Raw genomic sequence first — 20,710 nt, 5'->3', positions numbered from 1 at the left:
GCATCTGGGGCGGGTTTTTTTGCCTGTTTTTTAGTCCTTCTTAGTTTACTTTCATATCGAGTCATGATATAAGTAAAAAAATTTGTTCTTATTTGATCAACATGAAAAACAAAAATATGAAAAGTTTGATGATTTTCTGTTATGCTTATTTCTATCATTTTAGTATAATCAATAAGGTAAAAATGTATATATAATATGTATTAAGAAATTTTTTTCATAAATACGTCAAAAATTGTAAAAAATTGTAGTCAGTGTCTCTTTATATTGGTTTAGCAGCTTTCTTTCTTTGGCATGAATATGGATATCAATAAATTTTTAAAAATATTTTGATTCAGTAGGGGGAAATGCTTTAGATCATGGAAATTATATTTTCCAATTTCAGGATATAGTATGTAACTTAAGAGAATTTAAGAGCCTGTATTCTCTATAGAGCATGTAAGGGTCTGAGAACTTCCAGGTCCATCACAGCACTTATATGAGATGCCTAAATTTTAATAGTATGCAGAGTAGTACTTCTCTGACTATTCTTTACTAGCTTATAGGTATTCAGAGTCCTAAAATTAACAGCATTTTGTTTTGAGTGTTAGGCTTCCAAATGTGATCCTGAATTTTCAGGAGTTGCATATATTTGCATGTGTGTAGATTTAATAAGGGAAAAAAGCTATCTATAACTCTGTTTTCTATGCAGTTCAAAAAGCATGTGAAAACTGCCTTAAAAGCAGCCCCTTGCTTTATTTGAAGCAGCAGGTAAATTAAATTAATCTTACCCATGATGGGTACCCAAATGGGCATTTTGCCTATTTCCCTCTTTTTAAAGATTAAATAAATTTACAAGGGCCTCTCTAAATCTATAAATATGCCTTGCAGATTAAACTGAAGGTGAACAGATAGTAGCTCTTTTGGATCAACATTAGCACATAGGCTTCAGAAATTATAATCCCTTGTGAAGAGTTGTTGGTAAGCAACTCCTTTAAGAAATAGGTAGATACCAGTATTAATGGCAGTTGAGACAGTTGATATGCAGGGAAAAAAGGTCATAGCTGATTATCTCTAACAACTTAGATCTTTCTTATAAAACATGAGCACTTTCATACTCACTGTTTACAATGATTCTTAACTCCATTAATGAGGTACAACTGATGAGATAACTGAATCAGTGCAGAAAACTTCAGCTGAGTTAACTGTGCAGTCACAACTTTTATTTTTCTAGGACTACTCTTCAGATATTAAACAAGTACTTTTCTACTAGTTATGCTTTCTCATGATTGTGCTATACTTGCATTTGGTATTTTGTTATCCTTTGATGTGGAAGATAGGAGCATTGTTAAAACTGAGAATTTACTCTGTTACAATTGCAATACTTAAGCTAACTATATTAATCTGTCTTTACTGAGAGTGTTACCCTAAAGTTCCTGAAAATAGGTAACATTTTGCTGTTTCATTTGCTGTATCTCATGTAGATATGGAAACTTTTAATGAAAGTTCTCTTTTTTTTTTTTTTTTTTGTTAAACTGCCATTTGAAGACATTCTTTCTGCTAAAAGGCTTTTTTTCTTTTTCAGACTCTACAAATGTTGCTAGACTTCTTTTTTTAAGACCAGAAAAATCAAGGTTCCTCATGTTATAAACTTTTACAACAATGACATTGAGCTGGTGGTTAATTTGACAGTGTTTTAATGAGTCAAAAGTTTACAGTTGTCAGTTACTTGGCATACTTGCCTTGATTATCTGCTTGATATATGTAGGCTTGCTTTGTGGCAGTTCAATTTGACACTAACAACTCACCTTTTCAATTCTGAATTGACTAACATTTCTGTTACTTGAAGGCTGAACATATAAAAGGCCTCAGTATGATGATTTTTGTATTTTTAGTGAAAACTCTATGTATCTACTTCTTGCATTTGTTGAAACCAAAGGATATTTTCCCTTTTATCTTTCATAAAATCCAAAATTATGGAAAGCTTACTTAAATGCTTCTGTTTCAAGACAAACTAAACATATTAATTTGAGAATATAACTACAGGCAGGAGTAATATTGAGTTTCTGGTTTTGTTAAACTAAATGTAGTTTTAACACCTTAAGCCTGTGCTCAAGAAAATGCATACAAGGCAATCTGGTACCTTGTATACTTATGACGACAACTGAAAAAGTCTAATACTTTGGTTGTTCAAGTCATGGAGGCAGGAAATACAACTCTTCTGACACAACCCATTTTATGTGTTTAAGACCATGATGAAACCAGCAGCAACAAGTTGTGTGCTGCCCAGTTCTCATTCTTCTTGTAGAATCAAATGAATGCTTCTACTCTCTGATCATCGTCTTTCATCACTGTTCCTCAAGCAGGCAGTTTAACTAATGGAAGAGTGCTGTCGTTCTTCTGTACAGTTCTAATTGCACATGCCAGCTCCTTCTAATTTTCCAGTTAGAACTGGGAAGAGGTACAGTGTTGAAGCAAAGGTGCGATTCTTCCCTTTCCAATTTAGTTCCTGAAAAATGAGCACTGATCATCCCTGTGAAAACCTGCAGGTGTTTTATGCCTGTCCTAGGAGAAGCGTTTTTGTGACAAAGTAAAAGGTCTTATCTATTCATCATTAGCATTACTCTCCTAGTATTTTCAGTTGTCAAGGAATACAACTTCATCTTTTTCATGTAGTAATAAGGGAAGGTGAGATGGTATGGTCTGTGATATTTTGGTTAGCTGAATCACTTGATGATTCTTGGTTGTTCTGTGCTAATGAGATCCTTTCCATAAATGTGTATGCAATAGGTTGAATCAGAGCAAAGCGCACTTTATCTAAATGTAAAGACTGATAACATGTATTTAAGATCCATGTAAATGTACATGTATGTGGATAATACATCTCAAAGCCTTTACTAAGAATTTTCTGTCATTAGCAAGGGTAAATAATTGATGAACATCAATATAGAATCATGGAATGGTTTGGGTTGGAAGGGACCTTTAAAGGCCATCTAGTCCATCTCCCCTGCTATGAGCAGGGGCATCTTCAACTAGATCAGGTTGCTCAGAGCCCTGTCCAACCTCACCTTGAATGGGGCATCTACCACCTCTCTGGACAGCCTGTTCCAGTGTTTCACCACCCTCATCGTAAAAAAAATTTCTTCCTTATATCTAATCTGACTCTACCCTCTTTTAGTTTAAAACCATTGTCCCTTGTCCTGTTGCTGCAGGCCCTATTAAAAAGTCTGTCCCTATCTTTCTTATAATCCCCCTTTAAGTACTGAAAGGCCATTAGTGGAGGCCATGTGAATGAAATGGGAAGAGAAAAGACACATTTACAGTAGAATAGAATCACTAAGCTTGGAAAAGACCTCTAAGATCATCAAGTCCAAGTCATAGTGTCTGTACCAAAGCCAAATCTACAGCCAGTTTAATATTGGCAAGCAGAGTTTAACCAAATATGCATCATCTTCACAGCCTTTTCTACGAATGCATACTTGCAGTAAGAGTGAGAAAAGTGAAGTAGAAAATCTAACCGCAGTTGTTCTTATTCAAATGGGCAAGATATGACATAAGACGATACTTAGCATATAGTTATTATTGGCTGTCTTGTCTATGCAAGGAAAAAGCTGCTCTGAGCTACTGAGATGTACGTGATGTTTTCCACCAGAAAAGGACCAGGTATATTCTGTCTGGTCTTCAACTTGGAAAAATGCAAGTTTAAAGCACAGACTGTGGAATCTTCAGGAAATACATCCTGTAACTTGATAGACATCACCAGCTGGAATCACAGAAGATTAGAATTTGAAGATGTAACTTCTCACTTTGCAGGATATATCTGATCTCATTGGTCTAGCTTCTCAAGGAAGAAAGCATTCAAAGTTTTGACTTTCCAGGTAAACTGTATCATCATCCATGCGAAGTTCTTCCCTACCAAAAATAATGTGTGTGTGTATCCATCAATATATGCCCATCTCTTAGATAAACATATAAAGTCAAGTATTGTAGATTTCCCTACCATGTGGCAGCCGGGTGTTCAAAGCATTCCAGATGGAATATACTCGCAGACCTGAGAGCCCTCTGAAAACTAACATGGTGGACTATACTTAGCTGCCATTCTTTAGGGATGAAGAAGGGAGGGAAGCATCTAAATAGTCTGCCAGGTGAAATGAAAGATTTGCTCTTGGCTTTTCCCTGAAGAAAAGAAAGTGCCTCTACACTCCTTCACTGCATGCCTGTTGTAAACAGCAGGATACTCTCAAAATGTAATTACTGTCTGGGTTACAGGTGCCCCTCAGGAAAGAGTAATTAGAAATGGCAGTCCTCAGCACCACAACAAAATTTTAGAAGGTACACCAGAGAGCTGTGTATTGCCATATACCTTTTGCTGTTAGAGCCTAGAATAATTTCACTTCTTCAGGCATCTTCTCAAGGGCAGACTGACAAAATACCTGCACCTGCAGAATCTACAACTCTTCATGAATTGGTTTTAGATAAAGACCATTTGCCCAGAATGTTTTGCTTATAATGACTTCTGCCTTCCTGGGAAGCTAATTTACCTATCTTCACTAATCCTTATACTACCTCAGCAGAAGTACCTCTTCATTTATTGAAGATGAGACATCTTTTTTGATGTGGACACAGCTTTCCCACCTTGTGTTCATGGCTGAAAATTCAAAAGGCTGTAAGTCTGTTTACAGAATCTTATCCAAGATAATTGAGCGTAAAAGAATGAATTAGGGCCCACTCACCTGGAGTGCAAGTTGTGACCGATTGTTCTGTGTCCCAAGAATTGACAGTTATAGAACTGTCAATGGGAATGTCACAGGCTTTTTCCTTAAGTGTTATGTACTTTGAGAATTGTCAAGGAATGATGTTACATTTGGGATAATTGTTCTTCAATTTTTTTCTTAATTAGGAGCGTTGAAGAGAAATAATTATGAGGTGATACTCCTTGGAATTGTGTGTAGTATGAATGCATGTAGATACAAGCACTTGAAGAAAACAATTACTTATCTGTAGCTTTCTTTCTCCCTTAAGAAGTTCTTTCAACTCTTCGGACTGTTTTCTCTTTGGTCTGACCCTTTATTAGCAGCATGGTCTCTTTTTGTGGAAGAGATTACCGTATCTGCTATTTCTACTGCATTTCTTTAATTAGTAGCCATACTCTAGAAGCAGGAAACAAACTCATTGTTTGAATATTGTTAGATCTGAAGTCAGTTTTACTTTCTGGTAATTTAATAATTCTAAATACCAGTCTGTATTTGAATGTTCAGAATTTTTTAATCATGATGTTAAGCAGATTTAGAACTACTTTAAGATGAGCAAGTCATAATCTGGTATTTCTAAACAAAAGTCATGTACCTCCATCTTTGTAATTTAAAAAGAAAATCATGACAGACTTTACTTTTTGTTTTTCTGAGGCATTTTTGTGGTTGAGACTTACTTCCTAAACAAATAGACACAGATGGAGGTAAAATATCAGACTTATTTAAAACTCTGTAGATTGGGAACAAATGAGCTTTCTAAGTGGCAGATCTTTCTCTTTAGAAAGTGAGACACTGAATTGGATTTAGTCTGCAAGTAAGCCAACTCATGAAGCATTTGAGCTAGATGTCTAAACTCTCATGTAAACAGTGGAAATCCAAGGCTCAATTTAGTTGCCTGTGCATGAACTTTAAATGTAATTTCAGATGCCTTTGTAAATGTGACACAGTTCCTTTAGGAGATTCCCACCCTTCTGGATTGGCATTTGTAAGCCAGATGGGAGACACTAGCAGCTGTAATAGTACTCTGATTACTATGCGTTCATGTTTAAGCTGATGAATTGGGTCCCTAATCAGTAAAGACAATGGATCCTAGAATGCCCTGGTCACTCCATGTGTGTTGTAAAGAAGATCTTTTATAATCAAGAATCTTAAAGAAGAGCTTTAAAGAAGAATCTAGTAGCCTACTGATTAACAAGAATGGGAGTTTAGCTATGCATGTAGTTACATATAGATATCTGTCTACATATAGGCATCTAAATGCAGATATCTGAAGCTTGAACTGTGTTGTCTTGGAAAACTCTTGAGTATCCTGTTTGAGTTTATTCCTGTGCCTTATGCAGACATTAGTTGAACTAGGCTTGCTACTTTTTTTTAATTGACTTACTGTCAAGCATAGGTTGATATTAATATGTTGTTTTTCCAGCTGCAAAGTTTAGTATAGCAAGAAGTTTCTTTGCTCTTGAATCTTCCCTGGGTTATTGGTTTAAACTGCCTTTTAATAAGCCAATCGGTTGCTGTTCATCAAGTTTAAGAGGGGTATTTTTATCTTTCTCTTGGTTTTGGCATGTTTCCCCAAAATCTAACTTTCCAGACTGCAGTGTTACTAAAATATTCATAAGCTTGTTTCCTCTTCTTGACAGAATTTTAATACTATTTTGTAGTATTTTTGAATTAGGCTACTTAATGCACTGTTTTCTAAATTTTCCTAAGCGGTTTTGACATTTTACAAACTTTTTTTATTTTTTGAAGTCCAGACTTAGGCCAATTCTTGCCTGCTCCTTGAGCCTTTCAAACAACTTTCATGGGTTTATGAAACAGGACTTTGCTTTACAAAGCCATGTTGCATGTATTTGTAGTGTCCATTTATTCATGTTGCATTTTTTTATGTTACTCATTAATTTTGTTCTCTATTATACTTTCAATATATTTGCACTGTAGAAAAGTCAAACTTAGCAGTCTGTGGTTGTCCAGATCTCCCTGAAAATGTCCTTGTAAATATCAATATAATTTCTGCTGTCTTCCTTTTCTTGGGTGTCAACATGCTTTCAAGTAAGAACTTGAATTCAATAGCAGGTACTAATGTTATTTTGTCCTCAATTTTCTTCAAAACTTTGAATGTTTTAAGAGTGAGTCACTTTTGTGACTTCTCATTGTTGGCTTTGTTCTTTAAGTACTTCTTGCCAACCCCTGAACCTGTTTGTGTCTCTGTTCTACTTTGGGAACTCCTTTCACACACCAGTAGAACGTTTGATGAAGTGTTGCTGTGGCCTTTGTTTTCTCTGGGTACTCCTTTTCACCGTAATCTTTTACTGACCCTACAGATTCTCTGGTTGTCTTCCTTCTCTTGTTATCTTCAAGGAAAAAGATGTGTTAATCATAGAGGTTTTTTTGCAAGTTGTCCCTCAATCTTATTTTCTCTCTCTCTTTTTTTCCCCCTTGCTTTAATACAGCTTCATGTTTGATCACCTAAAGTTTTCATTCCTTCCCCCCCCCCAACTTGTGTTGTTGTATTTTGTTTAGATGATGTGGTTTGAATAATTATTGTCTGAGACTGCAGTAAGTTACATAAGTCTATCTTAATATTTTCATGCAGTTGACTTAAACAATTGAATTTAGTGTGCTTTGTCCTGTTGATGTCAATAAAGTAAAAGCCATAGTTTTCTTTTTTATTATTATGGAAATCTAGGTATTTGCATGTACTGAGTTTCATAGAAGTTATGAGGGAATAGAACTTAATTTCATCTCTTCATTCAAGCAAGAGGAAAGAGCAAAGCTTGTTCCCTTCTCCTATTACTGTTTTAAAGTTATTGTTGATGCAAGGTATGCTGTATGACAGAGTAATATAATAGATGCTGTCGTGGTAGCTTTTCTCCAGGAGAGGTGTCAGATAGGTTATTAGAGTGGTTCCAACCGCACCATGCCACAGCATCCTCACTTGAACATCCTCATCCTCTCAGGCACCTCTGGAAGTTGGAGAGATGGTCCCAACTCCTGGTGAAAAGTTGTGGAGCCCTTGCAGTTCTCTCTCTAAGTGACTCCAAATACCATCATTTATGGGATTGGGTGGAGAATGCCTGATGCTTAATTGGGTCATTCTAACACTCGTTCCTAACAACCTGCTGGAGCTCAGTCTGCTTGACTTGATTTCCTCCACAGGGTCACAGCTCCCATGTTGATTAACAACACTTGTTACATCTCTGCTCTTATAACTAAGCTATTTCCTTCTCCTATGGTGTTAACTAAAGTTCATCTGCGTATGCTAATATTGCTGTCAAGTAGGCCTAAATTCTGCTGACTGCAATGCACCTGCATAACAGTTCAGCTAAAATAATATATAGAACTACTTTTATACTTACATTCCTTGCAGTAGGATAAATGTAGGATCATGGTTGTAGTCTGTGTTATTGTTTAATCTTAGCATGTTCCTCTTGGAAACTAATGAGTGCTGTTGTTTCTTACAGTCTATATCAAAGTAGCTTGGCCATCCAGTTCTGCTGGTGACCATATGTAAATTCACTACTTGGCATTATATGTACTTTGAAGATGACTTGATATAGTAGGTTCCTGGTATCACCTTTTGCCTGACCACGGCATAATATATCATTGTTTTCTAGATGATAAAAGGCTTTACAATAGAGAAACTGTTTGTACCAGATTGCTTTACTTATTTACATAGTATATTAGGCCAGAAGACAATCCTAATTGATTTGTGTTTTTAAAAACCCCTTAAAATGCTGGAAATAGATGAATAACATATTTCCTGTGCCTTGAAGCAAGATGTGCAAACAACAGAGAAGGTAAAAAAAAGAAATAGTGGCTGTTGTCCTCCTTATTTATGATTAATAATAAGTTGCCATCATTCTAAATATTTGTGAATCTGAACAGTAAACTCCTGCTGCTCCTGGCTATGGGTTTTCAAGATGAATCTCTTGATTCCTCAGAAGAGAGACTACTCACTAGTTGACCTGATACTTGCTTTTGAGCTGAAGTACTGGTTCCCATGAAGTATTCTATGACACTCAGTATGTTTAGAAAGGGAAGATTTTTAAAAATAAGGGGAAAAAAAGCCCATTCTGTTCTTCAGGCTCAGTTTAGTTTAATCAGCATTTTGTTTTCTAATACGTTTTCCACTGTTCATGCAGACTTTAGCCTTTAGCATTTTTATTATGTCACTAACTTTTTATATATGTATAGATAAATGTATATCTACATTGATTTTTATGTTGAGAATTACGCTTGTCAAGGTATTTACTACCTGCTTGTAGTGGTTTAACCCCAGCCAACAACTAAGCACTATGCAGCCACTTGTTCACTTTCCCCCCACCCAGGAGAGGGGAGAGAATCAGAAAAAAAAGTAAAACTTGTGGATTGTGATAAGAACAGTTTAATAGAACAGAAAGGAAGAAACTAATAGTGATAATAACATTAATAATAAAATGACAATCATAATAAAAGAATTGGAATATACAAAACAAGTGAGGCACAATGCAGTTGCTCACCACTTGCTGACAGATGTCCAGTTAATTCCCAAGCAGTGATCCCCCCCCAGGCACACTCCTCCCAGTTTATACACTAGACGTGATGTCACATGGTATGGAATACCCCTTTGGCCAGTTTGGGTCAGCTGCCCTGGCCGTGTCCCCTCCCAGCTTCTTGTGCCCCTCCAGCTTTCTTGCTGGCTGGGCATCAGAAGCTGAAAAATCCTTGACTTAGTCTAAACACTACTCAGCAACAACTGAAAACATCAGTGTGTTATCAACATTCTTCTCATACTGAACCCAAAACATAGCACTGTACCAGCTACTAGGAAGAAAATTAACTCTATCCCAGCCGAAACTAGGACGCTGCTAAAGTTCATTTACTAAAGGAACTTGCTATTTGTATAAAATGACAAAATTCAATGAAGTGAGAAAATATTTCATTTTTATGGAAATTTGTGAACTTGTGTTTGGTATTTATAACTCATGTGGCTGATAAGAAATTTAAGTATCTTAATTGTAAGATTACAGTAGATTAATAATTAGACATGATGTAATGTCTAATTAGTAGTTTGTTATGTCTTTTTGACTGTGATGCATATTGAAATCTAAGAAATAAAATAGCTTAATATTTCTTCTGTTATAGGTAGCTTGCATGCAGCTCATCAATGCTCTCGTTACATCTCCTGATGACTTGGATTTTAGGCTTCACATCAGAAATGAATTTATGCGCAGTGGATTGAAAGAGATATTGCCAGTAAGCGTCTTGTAGTCTCTCTTTGCATTACTATTTAAATTATTGGACTATTTAAGCTTGAGAGGGGGAATGGGAGAACAAGTTCTAATGAATTATTCTCAAAGGCATTTTATTAAGTCTGGGTATGAGCAGTTAGATATGAGAATCAGTCTTAAAATAAGAATGAAAAGGTGAAGTCTGCTCTCTGAACTTTATGCTGATTCCTCAGCATTTTAGGACTTTGATTTAGAAAATGTGACAGACTGTTGTGCAGACACTTGTTAAGCCAGACTGAAGCCATGTTTACCTTTTGAATATTTAACTTAACTCATGTGTTCTTGTAATTTTAAACTTTAAAATAAGAAAGACTTATGTAAGTTATTAAAAAGATAAGGTCTATTTACATATGGAAATGCTAATTTTGCAAGCCTTTCTACTGTTTCCTCTTTGCAGCAATTGAAATGTATAAAGAATGAAGCGCTAGATATTCAGCTGAAAGTGTTCAATGAGCATAAGGAAGAAGACATGATTGAATTCTCTCATCGTTTAGAAGATATTAGATCTGAACTAGAATATCCTTTTGATATCAGCAAGAGAAACATGAACAAAATAAAGTGTATAATGGGCATTTTTCTGGTATAATTTCTGTTTTAAAAAGTTATCAGTCAACGTTTGACTGAAGTATTTTTTTCCTTGCTATTACTCTCCTTAACACTTTTACTGAAGTAAATGATGTTTACAACATGGTGTGGAATACAGTTAAGGACACTAGCGCTGAAGGATATTTTCTTTCTATTCTCCAACATCTTTTGCTGATAAGAAATGATTATTTTATACGGTATGTTTAATGCTATGTTAAATGTTAATTATGTATTTCGTTGTCATTTAGTTATTAATAGATTATTCTATAAATTTAATGATAAATACAGTTTAGTCTTTTTCTGTGTGGATTGCAATTCGTATTTATTCCTTTGTGAAGTCCTGTTCAAAAGTATCAGCTTTGAATAAGAATGCCATCTGTATGTTTATGTCTCTTCCGCTTAGGGTACAATTTTATACATAAATATAGAAAACTATTTTTGTTGAAAACAGCCTTATTGACTGCAAGTATAAGTGATCAGGACAGGTCTCTTAATCAGTTATAAATCATGCTAGTAGCATTGTAATTTTGTGGTGTATTTGAGTCAAAGGACAAAACCAAGTATGCACAGAAGTGCATTTTATATAGAAATCTGAACATATGCTTAATTTCAAGTAACTTTTGGTTGGGAACTGAGTATTGTCAATCTCCATTATAGGTCAGTATGAACACGTTAGTGTCTCTTGAGAAATTTGTCAGGTAAATTACAGGCAAATAGTTAATAAAATCTTAGATGTTTGAAGCTGCCAGATATTTTCCTTTCTAAAATCTGCTTGTGTTGTTTTTGAGGAAACGCTGGAGGAACCAGGTATGAACTGAACCAGGAAGGAAAGCCTCCTGTTTTCTGTGTAGTGTTCTGGATAACCTTGGCTTTCAAGCAAGGTCTAGCACAGATGTACCCTTAAAATTAAGAGTGCTTGCCTGACATGGGTACACCTGTGCTAGACCTCTTCCACCTGAAAGGGTTTGAATTCACAGCTTGCATGTTCTGGGCAAGTGACCCAGCAGTCATACCCCTTGGCATTTTAGAACAAGGTGTTTTTCATTCCTCTTACTGAAGTAGAGCTGGAATGCATCCATAGTTACAAAAGTCACAAAACCAGAAGGGATCAAGCTGAAGGAAGAGCATTCTCTTGACTGGGAGGAAGCAGGAGGGATTCCTTCCTTTCTGTATTTCCACAGGGGGAGAGATGCAAAGTTTATAATACAAGAATCACTTATCTTTAGGTGCACTGTTTTTTCAGGCTTTGTGTAAATTGGTCTTGTGTAGTAAGTTGCCAGATGTATTTGTCCTTTGAGACTTTTGAGGTTTGCACCTGCCCTTCTATGGAAATAAGTCAGCCCAAATCTATTGACCTTACTGTGTTTATAGACAAGATTTTAAGTATACAGTGATAAATGAATATGCTGTAAAAGAACTCATCTCTGTCTTTAGTCCACAGTATTTCAAATTAATTGAAGAGTGTGTGTCCCAGATAGTGTTACATCGAAGTGGAACAGACCCAGATTTCACGTATCGTAAAAGATTAGATATAAATTTCAGCCACTTAGTAGGTAAGTACTATGTTTGAAAATGATTACAGTATCATACTTCTTTATATGTTCCAAAAACCAAGTTAAAGTTGTATATGTGATAAAGAATCTTGTGTTCCCTGTATATGTGCAAGTGTGTTTATTTATTTTTTCAAGATATTTGTGTAGATAAAGCAAGATTAGAAGAATGTGAAGAGAGGGCTTCTGAACTTTCTAGAAAAGTAAGTAATTCTGAAGTTATGTGACCATAAGATGGACACAGGGGGTTACTTAATAGCTTCATGAACGATGTAACTGAATGTGGCATAGTTTTTAACTTCAAATTACTATTAGTTCTGTGCTTAAGTGGGAATTTGGATGTTTCTTGTGGATTAGGAAGCAGAGGAAAGTGGTGTTGTGTAGTTAACCTTAATTGAGAGTCTTTCTACTATTTATTTTAAGGTTTCATGTACAAATCTCTCAAAATCAACTGAATACTTTATTTGAACAGTTATCAGTTTCTTCAACAAGATAAACAGGTGGAGAGTAAGAATTGACTCATTTGTATCTACAGACTCTGTATTACTGTATGTCAATTTTTTAAGCTACTCTGCCTAATTCCAATTTACAATACATTAAGTACTTTATGCCATTTCATATGGTAAATACTTGTACTGGTCATAGAGGTGGCACTTCCACTCAGTGCTGATACATGGAAGTTAGAATAGCAGATATGTTGTATGTGTCCTTATATTATTAACATGTGAGTTTTAACAAACACAAAAGGAAGAGTTGGAAACTAAAGAAACTACGCAGAACTGACTAGTATCAACAAGTTTTTTTCTTTTTCTTTTTTCTTAGTTTGAAAAAGATTTTGTAGTTCATCAGGAGACCCAGGCCCTACTGCAAAAAAAAGAAGAAAGGATCAATGAACTTGAAGCAGAATTACAAGCTTTTAAATCACAGGTATAAGACAGTTTAAATGAATGTATGAAGTATTATTTTTGAAAGGGGCTTAATTTTGCATCTTTTGCAGATTCTGATAGAACAGTTGAGGGTTTTTTCAAAGAATCCTTGTTATTGATTTTTATTGACCGTTAGTTTCCTTTATTTCTGTTTTATACAAAGAATTGTAGTGTGACATTAATTAGCTGTTTGAGTTCCAAGATGATCCTTTTTGTGCCTGAGCTCTGTTAATTAAACTATTTCCTTATGTTTCATTTGGGTTTTGCTTTCAGTGTCATATATTTCCAAAGTAATTAACCACATAGGGTAATAAGTCTTATGCTTTTAGATTAGCATTCATAACTCTGATCTTTATCCCTACACAGGAAATTATTCATTACTCAGTTTGCTTACCACGAATATCCAGCAGTGAAAGAAATAACCTGTGGCTGGATAAGAACATTTCCTGATAATTTTTCAATTTCCAAGCATAAATAGATATTTTTAGATGTCATGGAGAGGAATAGTGCAGATTTTTGAGACTAATACTTGAGTTAACTTGTAACTGCCTCAGCTCTGAAATCTGTTTAAGGAGACTGTGTGACCAAGTGATTTTTCCTGTGTCTTATTTCCTGGAATAAGAAGCATAGTCTAAAAATGGCTAAAGAAAGACAGCATTGGCAAGACATGCATACATGAAGGTGATAAAATATGTGTTTTTTATCATAGAGGGTTTTTAATACTTTTAAGCTTGTTTAATTTTCTTAGTGAGGAAAATCAGTTTAGCTCTGCTTTGTTCTGTTTCAAAATGTCATTCTAATTCAGGTTTCTGGTCAGAATTAACTGTTAAAGTCAAACAGGCTTTAAAAAAGCAATTACAAAAATTGTTGCATTCTAAAAAAATAATTTTAGTGAGAGCTGTGTATCACTCATTAAGAAAGTATTTTTAGCTGTGTATCTTGAAAACATACTTAATTACTTTTTGTGAGTGAAATAGGCTTTCTCTCCTATTTTACTTTTTCTCTTCTTCTTGTATTAAATAGAACTTTTTTTTTTACATGCAGACAGTGAGCCTAACATATGATTATGCTCACTAATTATCATACCATGAATTATCCCTCTGTTAATGTGGTATTTGGAATGTTTTGTAAATATCAAGTAATTGATTACTGCAACTTAGTACTCTTCAATCTATCTTAAGAGGAATCTTTGGTTTCCATATGACATCAGTAGCTACTTAGCATGGCTACTTCCACCTCTTATGACTATTTTTCTCCTGGTCTTGTTCGTTTACCCTTTTGTTACATTTGGTATTTGTTCTTGTATTTCTTCTGTTATTAGAGCCTAATTGTTCAGTGTCTACTTGTTAGTGTAAAAAATCCATATGTTCAGAAATTCAGAACAATACTGTTGTGCATGTATTTATTTTTATTTATTGATATTTAGCTATTTCCTTTTAAAAATATTAAAGCCTTTGCTTATTGTATTTCCCTCCATTTTTAAAAAATAAAATGGGCTGTTTCAGCTCATAATTATCAGTTGAAAAGTTGATTAATACTATCACCAGTAGATAAATACTTATTTATTCTTTTCTGGTTTTGTCAGGTAGCTATTTATTAATGTTTGAAGGTCTATGATAGAAGTTCTTCAAATGCTAGAAATAAATATATTTTTTTAGACTTACTGAAGTGCTCATAAGCCCATCTTGATACAGTATAGATGTCCTTACTGTATACAATAAGAAGTTGGTGTGTAAGGCAGCTGTATTTTTTGGAAGGAATTTTTTTTTCATCATCACTTGGTGATTTCAATTCTGTGGAATAAGAATGCTCCTACTGTTTTTCAACAGAATTAATAATCTCTTCAGATTCTGCTGTTATATCCTTGGAATGTTTCTCTGTATTCTGTAGGATAAATAAGAACACTAGAGACTAGGATGTTATTTTTTAATTTGAGCTAAACTGTGGTAGTCTAGATAAAATTTTGTCAAGATACCTGTCAGACCCTTCTTAGGTCATGATCAGTGAAATATAATAAGTGGGATATAGCATTTCAGTTTGTTATTTCTGGTGTGCACACCCTGGTCTGAATGTCCGCTTCAGAGCTGAGACTTCCAATTATGAAATCAAAAGCACGTTGCCTTCCTTATAGTTGCTATTTAATTGTCGTACACAAGAAAAATGGCACTGACTTTCAATTGGCTTGCTGGATTTAATCTATAAACTATGATTGTTATGGCACTTTGTTGACAAAAAATGTGAAACTGAATATCTTCCTTAACAGTATGGCTCCTTGCCACCTGGTTTTCTACCATCAGCGCGTGGAGATGCATCTGTTGTTCCACTGGAAGCTGCAGGACCACATCAATTTCCGCCGCCGCCTCCACCGCTGCCTGCTAATGGAGCAATTCCACCACCACCACCTCCCCCGCCTCCTCCACCACTTTCAAATGGTTTGGGGATTCCTCTGGCTTTTGGTGGTGCTCCTCCACCACCGCCTCTACCAGGCCTGCCTGGAGCACAGTGGTCTCCACCTTCATGCACTTTGCCATTTGGAATGAAGCCTAAAAAAGAATTCAGACCTGAGGTTACCATGAAAAGACTCAACTGGTCCAAGGTAGTAGTGGTTAATGGCAAATACTTGATGTAAAATCTTACATAGACTTTAGGGTAAATAGATTGTCAGGAGTAAGACTATATAAAGCAATTGATATATTAGTTAAAATTAGGTAAGATATGAAGACTTTCTGCCTTTAGTTTGCATTGTTTCTGAAAACTACGTTTCCTTGACTCATGAATCATCTGGGCAAGCATCTGTTGACTTTCTGAGATGCCTGGAAAAGTCAGGTCTGGTCTAGAATAATATAACCTTGATACCAGAATGCTTCCTGGGTCCTACTGTGCCTTGTCTTTTAGCAAACTGTTTATATTGGATCAGTCACTGCACTGTACTGATAGCTATACAGTTTCCAAACAAGTATCTTGCATCTATCTATCTAGCCTGGACTGCGGGAAGAAGCATTGCAGGTCTCTCCACTTTTCCTTAGTGTAAATGTACTTATGTAAATTTAATGCTTGAAAAAATACAGAGTCTGTTTATTTTTTTCTATCCATTGTGACAGAATCAAGTATACTAGGACTATCAATCTACTGAGTTTTGGTAACTATAATTATTTAGACCAAAATAAGTCAGTAAAAAGGTTTTCAGAGTTTTATGAAGCAATCAAAGCTACAGTCTAAAAAGTAAGGTACTTAATATCTAGTTAAACCAGCTGTGTTCAGAGACTATTTAAAGTTTATGCAGGTTTTAAATCTAGACCAAAGATAATTTGCTACATTTAGACCTTGGATAACAGTATGTTGTCTGTATTGCTTTGTCCAAAAGCACTTACTGTAAGCATTATTATCTTCAATCAGAAATATATTAACAATCTAAAGATGAGTTATGTACCAAAAGTTCACATGTTTTACAGACGTCTTCAGTATTTCATGTGCTTTACACTCTACAGGGCACATTCTCTGCATAGCATCAAAATAATTTAATGAATGAAATCTTGTTTTTTCCCTTGCTTGTAGATCAGGCCTCAGGAAATGACAGAATCCTGTTTTTGGGTTAAGGCAGAAGAGGACAAGTACGAGAATGCTGACATGCTTTGCAAATTGGAACTTACGTTCTGTTGTCAAAAAAGGGGTACGTAATTGATTGCTTTAATTTTCAACTTTTAGAGGTATCTTTAAAATTCTTGGGGCTTAAATATATATGAATTATATATATATAATATATATAAATAAATATAAATGAAACATTCAGAACCTAACATTAATGTTCTATTTTTTAAGTGGAATGTGTGAAGAAAAAAGTTTGAAAATTCTAGACTGCTTAATAGTATTGAACTATTTTACTTAAAGAGTGACAGTTATTATGTGACCTATAAGGAAAACCTTACCAAAAAACCCCTAAGAAATGCTTCTGGATAATACAGACTTTTATTCAGTCACATTTGAAAAAAAATTTATAAAATTTTGTCAGAATACCTTAATAAAATACTGTGAACTAATCTAGAGTCCAGAAAATGATGTGTTACCCTCAGAATGCATATGATAATTGATGTGTTTTGGTTCTGTGAAGGAGGGAGAGTCTTTCAATGAAGTTTTTACTTTCTGATAAACCTGTAGCAATATAGATCTCCTTTGATATTTTGCTTAGCTTCTTCAGCTTTTAAAGCCTTGTGGAAAAGCAAAATATTTGAAAGTATTCCTGGCTTTAAGCCTTTTCTCCCTTTCTGGATGTGAGTCATCTCACTAGAAGTTTAGGTTATTCTGCCCCATATGTAAAATGCCTTCCTGACACGTTCCCCTGCTCTCCGCACCTCCCCCACCCCCCCGCCCCTTGATTGGTATCAGAGGCTTAGTACTTTGGGGTAGCCAAAGGGGTGCAATGATTAATTCCTTTTCAAATTGAAAAGACATTATTATATTTTTAATTTGCCTTACAAATTTCACTTCAATATTTTTATTTAATATAGTGCATGGCATTCTCAAGTTTCTCTCTTTTTTTTTTTTTTTTTTTTTTTTTTTTTTTTTTTGGTATGCTTTGGTGTGTATTATTCAATTTATTTTTTTTTTTACCATAACAAAGAACTTTATTCTGCTTTTGTCAAAGCAGGCTTTTTATGCTCTAGCAGTATTTCTGCTGAGTTGAGTATTACAGTTTATTACTGTTGACACTTAGTAATATTAAGAATGTTGTACAAAGATAAAAAGGCAAGAAAACCTCACAGACCATAGATATTTTTGCTTGAATCTATTAGAATAAGTCTAAAAGATAATTGTGGTGCCTTTATAATGTTAGGAGAATTACCAAGAATATTCCCTGAATTAATAAGTTAGAAAGTTTAAAAGCCACTGGAGGAAATACTCTTTCCTATGTGTAATTAAACAGTAAAATTTGGGAGACAATGATGTTCAGGCCAAACTTGTTAATGGCTCAGAAGAGGATTGTGAATCTCCACAGACAGTGGGAACATTGGAGTTAACAAGGTTAACATCGCTTCAAAGTTTAACTGAATGGACCGAATACATTGTTTTGACAAAACCTAAGAGAAGAGAGTTACTGGATCTACAGTTGAAAAATCAGTGAAGTATAGTCTTATACCAAATGGGGGCGAGGGCTACTAAAAGGCTATAGCCTGCAGGGGCAAATTTAATTTATTTTTTTTTTACAGGTGGAGCTTACTGCTTAACCTTTTTTAAGTTTTGAAATCTCTCTCATCTCACGTGCGTGATAGAAGTGTGCCATCATCTTAATTTTTCAAAGGAAGTAGAGACACTAAAAATTTTTGTTTAGAACAGCAAGTAGGTGTCTAAAAGGCAACATGGAAATAAATTTAATCTTTTTTTGAGCGAGTGGTTTACAGAAATTTGCATGAATGCTTAAATACTTAAGTAGACAGCACCAGGCATCTCAGTGTCTCTTATTAACAGCATGAATTTTAGTACAAAGGACAGCAAAGTAACTGCTTTTGTTCTCATGACCATGGAGACAGTGGATGCTTCTTTGTAGCTTATACATAACTTACTAACAAAACTTGCCAAAGAAATTGGAGACATCCAGTTTTTTTCACTTTTCAGTCTTAAAGAGATTTAATACCATGCTTTCAAAAGTAGAATCAGCAAGCTATTCACTAGACTCAATTTGGAAACAGTCCTTGACTATTTCTAAAGCTTTGTCTCTAAAACCAGAAAGACAAGAAGTTGAAAATGATTCTGTAGCCAAATGACGGCATGCAAAGAATGAGCTGGTTTCCACTCTGTTGAAGGGTCTGCTTATGCACTCTTTCCATTGAAGTCATTGTGTAAGAAGAGGTATCTAGTTGTGGAAGCAGGGACCAGAATGTTCAATGATGCTTTAAGTGAATTTTATTCTGATTAAGTAAAATCACATTGAAGTACTCAAATGTTCAGTTGGTGCATTTTGCCAGCTGATGTGCCAAAAGTATTTCAGTGTTGATCCAAAAGAGGAAGTCTTATGTCTATGTAAATAATCCATTGAGGAATTTCTACTAGAAAAAGGAATACAGAACAGTATAGAATAGATTTGAAGCTTTAGCAGATGTTTGTACAGAAGTTATAAATGATGTTGATTCTGAATGGGTATTGAAGCAACTGAAATAACTGAAGATGTTATGTAGGTATGAAAGAAACTACTGCAAGAATAAAAAAGTAAATGAGCATCTAGCTTCAGAGTGTAGGAAAAATAGTGAGTAGTAACACGGAGCAAAGACTATACATGGAGAAGAAAATCAGTCTTGTTGAGGGTGTCCAGAGATATGTCCTTGAATCGTGGAATTTTTTTAGTTTGGAAGGGACCTCTGAAGGTCATCTGGTCCAATCACCTTCGTAAAAGGACCAGTCTAGTTCATGTTGCTTGAGGCTTTGTCCAGATGAGTTTGAGATATCCCTAAATATGGAGATGTATGGATGGACAACTTGTTCCTGTGTTTGTCACCATTGTGGTGAATTTTTTTTCATTACATCTTCTTGGACTATCTCTTATTGCAACTTGTGTCTGTTACCTCTTGCTCATTGTGCACCTCCAAGAAAAATCTGGTTCCCTCTTATTTGTAGCCTTCTGTTAGGTAGTTTGAGACAGCAGTAAGAGTTCCCTTGCCTTTTACCCTTCTCAAGACTGACAGCTCTCTCAGCCTTTCTGTATGCATCTTGTGTTTCAGCCCTCTAATAATCTTGATGATTTTCTGTTGTACTCAGTCCAATATATCTATATTTTTCTTGAAGTGGGGAACGCCAAACTGAAAAAGTACTCCAGATAATTCTCCCTGACAGAGAAGGAGAGTGGAGGGAAATAATCACTTCTTTTACCTGCTGACAACTGTCTTGGTAACTTATTGGAGGAAATGTTTTCACTGTGGTGCTTGTTTAATAATAATAATAATGATGGTGATGGTGATAATGATGAGTCCATGTAAGGGCTGTGGGTGGTATAAAGTATTTTCTCTTCATTCTTTTACTTGTTATAAAGCTGGTTTTGTCACTTGCCAGGAATGGAACCATTTTGTGAAAGCAACATGTTTTATAAAAATTAAAACTGAGCTGGAACATTAAGAAGTATTAAAGCATCAAATGCTGATGGTATTCTTGTAGCAACTTATTGAAAACAAAGTGTAATTTATTTATTGGCTCAGAATTTATTCTTGTCTCAGAATAAATTTGTAATCTTAAAGAAATCTAAGATTATATTTATGAAAGAAGTAGGCAAGGGCATAATGGAAAACCAACTCCTTCGTCATAAAACCATATAGATTTACTGCTACACAGGAAATGTGGGAGGAGAATATTAGTTTGGAATCTGGAAATACAGGTCATTGTGTGAATGGAATATTTTCAATGTGAATGCTTGAGAAAAGATTTGATTGTGACTGAAAAGTGTACATACATTTAAAATATTTGCAAGAAAACATGAGACTATTCTGACATGTCCCAAGAATGAAACAAACAAAAGATTCTGGAACCCTCAAATCATTAGCTTTGTGTCAGCAGCTAAAAGAATAAAAGTAAGGAGTGAAATCACTGCCTTAGACATCAGTGTGGAAGTAAGGTATTGCTACATGTCTCTCTTCCTGGCTGGGGGGGGGGGGGGGGGGGGAAAAAAAAAA

The 20,710-nt window shown here is 35.1% G+C and overlaps 1 protein-coding gene across 1 annotated transcript in view; it reads left to right on the top strand.

Annotated features, from left to right (window-relative positions):
* The window catches only part of DIAPH3 (diaphanous-related formin 3), a 235,852-nt gene that overhangs the window by 47,827 nt on the left and 167,315 nt on the right, over positions 1-20,710 (top strand). Inside the window, exons 9-16 of the mRNA XM_010575244.1 lie at positions 9,852-9,962; positions 10,395-10,513; positions 10,663-10,779; positions 12,017-12,135; positions 12,271-12,335; positions 12,955-13,059; positions 15,322-15,654; positions 16,614-16,728. Of these exons, the coding sequence (XP_010573546.1) occupies positions 9,852-9,962; positions 10,395-10,513; positions 10,663-10,779; positions 12,017-12,135; positions 12,271-12,335; positions 12,955-13,059; positions 15,322-15,654; positions 16,614-16,728 (1,084 nt within the window). The remainder of the gene's footprint in view (positions 1-9,851; positions 9,963-10,394; positions 10,514-10,662; positions 10,780-12,016; positions 12,136-12,270; positions 12,336-12,954; positions 13,060-15,321; positions 15,655-16,613; positions 16,729-20,710) is intronic.

Source organism: Haliaeetus leucocephalus, unplaced genomic scaffold, assembly GCF_000737465.1.
Source record: "Haliaeetus leucocephalus isolate CR32 unplaced genomic scaffold, Haliaeetus_leucocephalus-4.0 Scaffold462, whole genome shotgun sequence".
Lineage (NCBI taxonomy): Eukaryota > Metazoa > Chordata > Aves > Accipitriformes > Accipitridae > Haliaeetus > Haliaeetus leucocephalus.
Note: the sequence above shows the minus strand (reverse complement) of the source record. Positions and strands in the feature narration are given on the sequence as shown.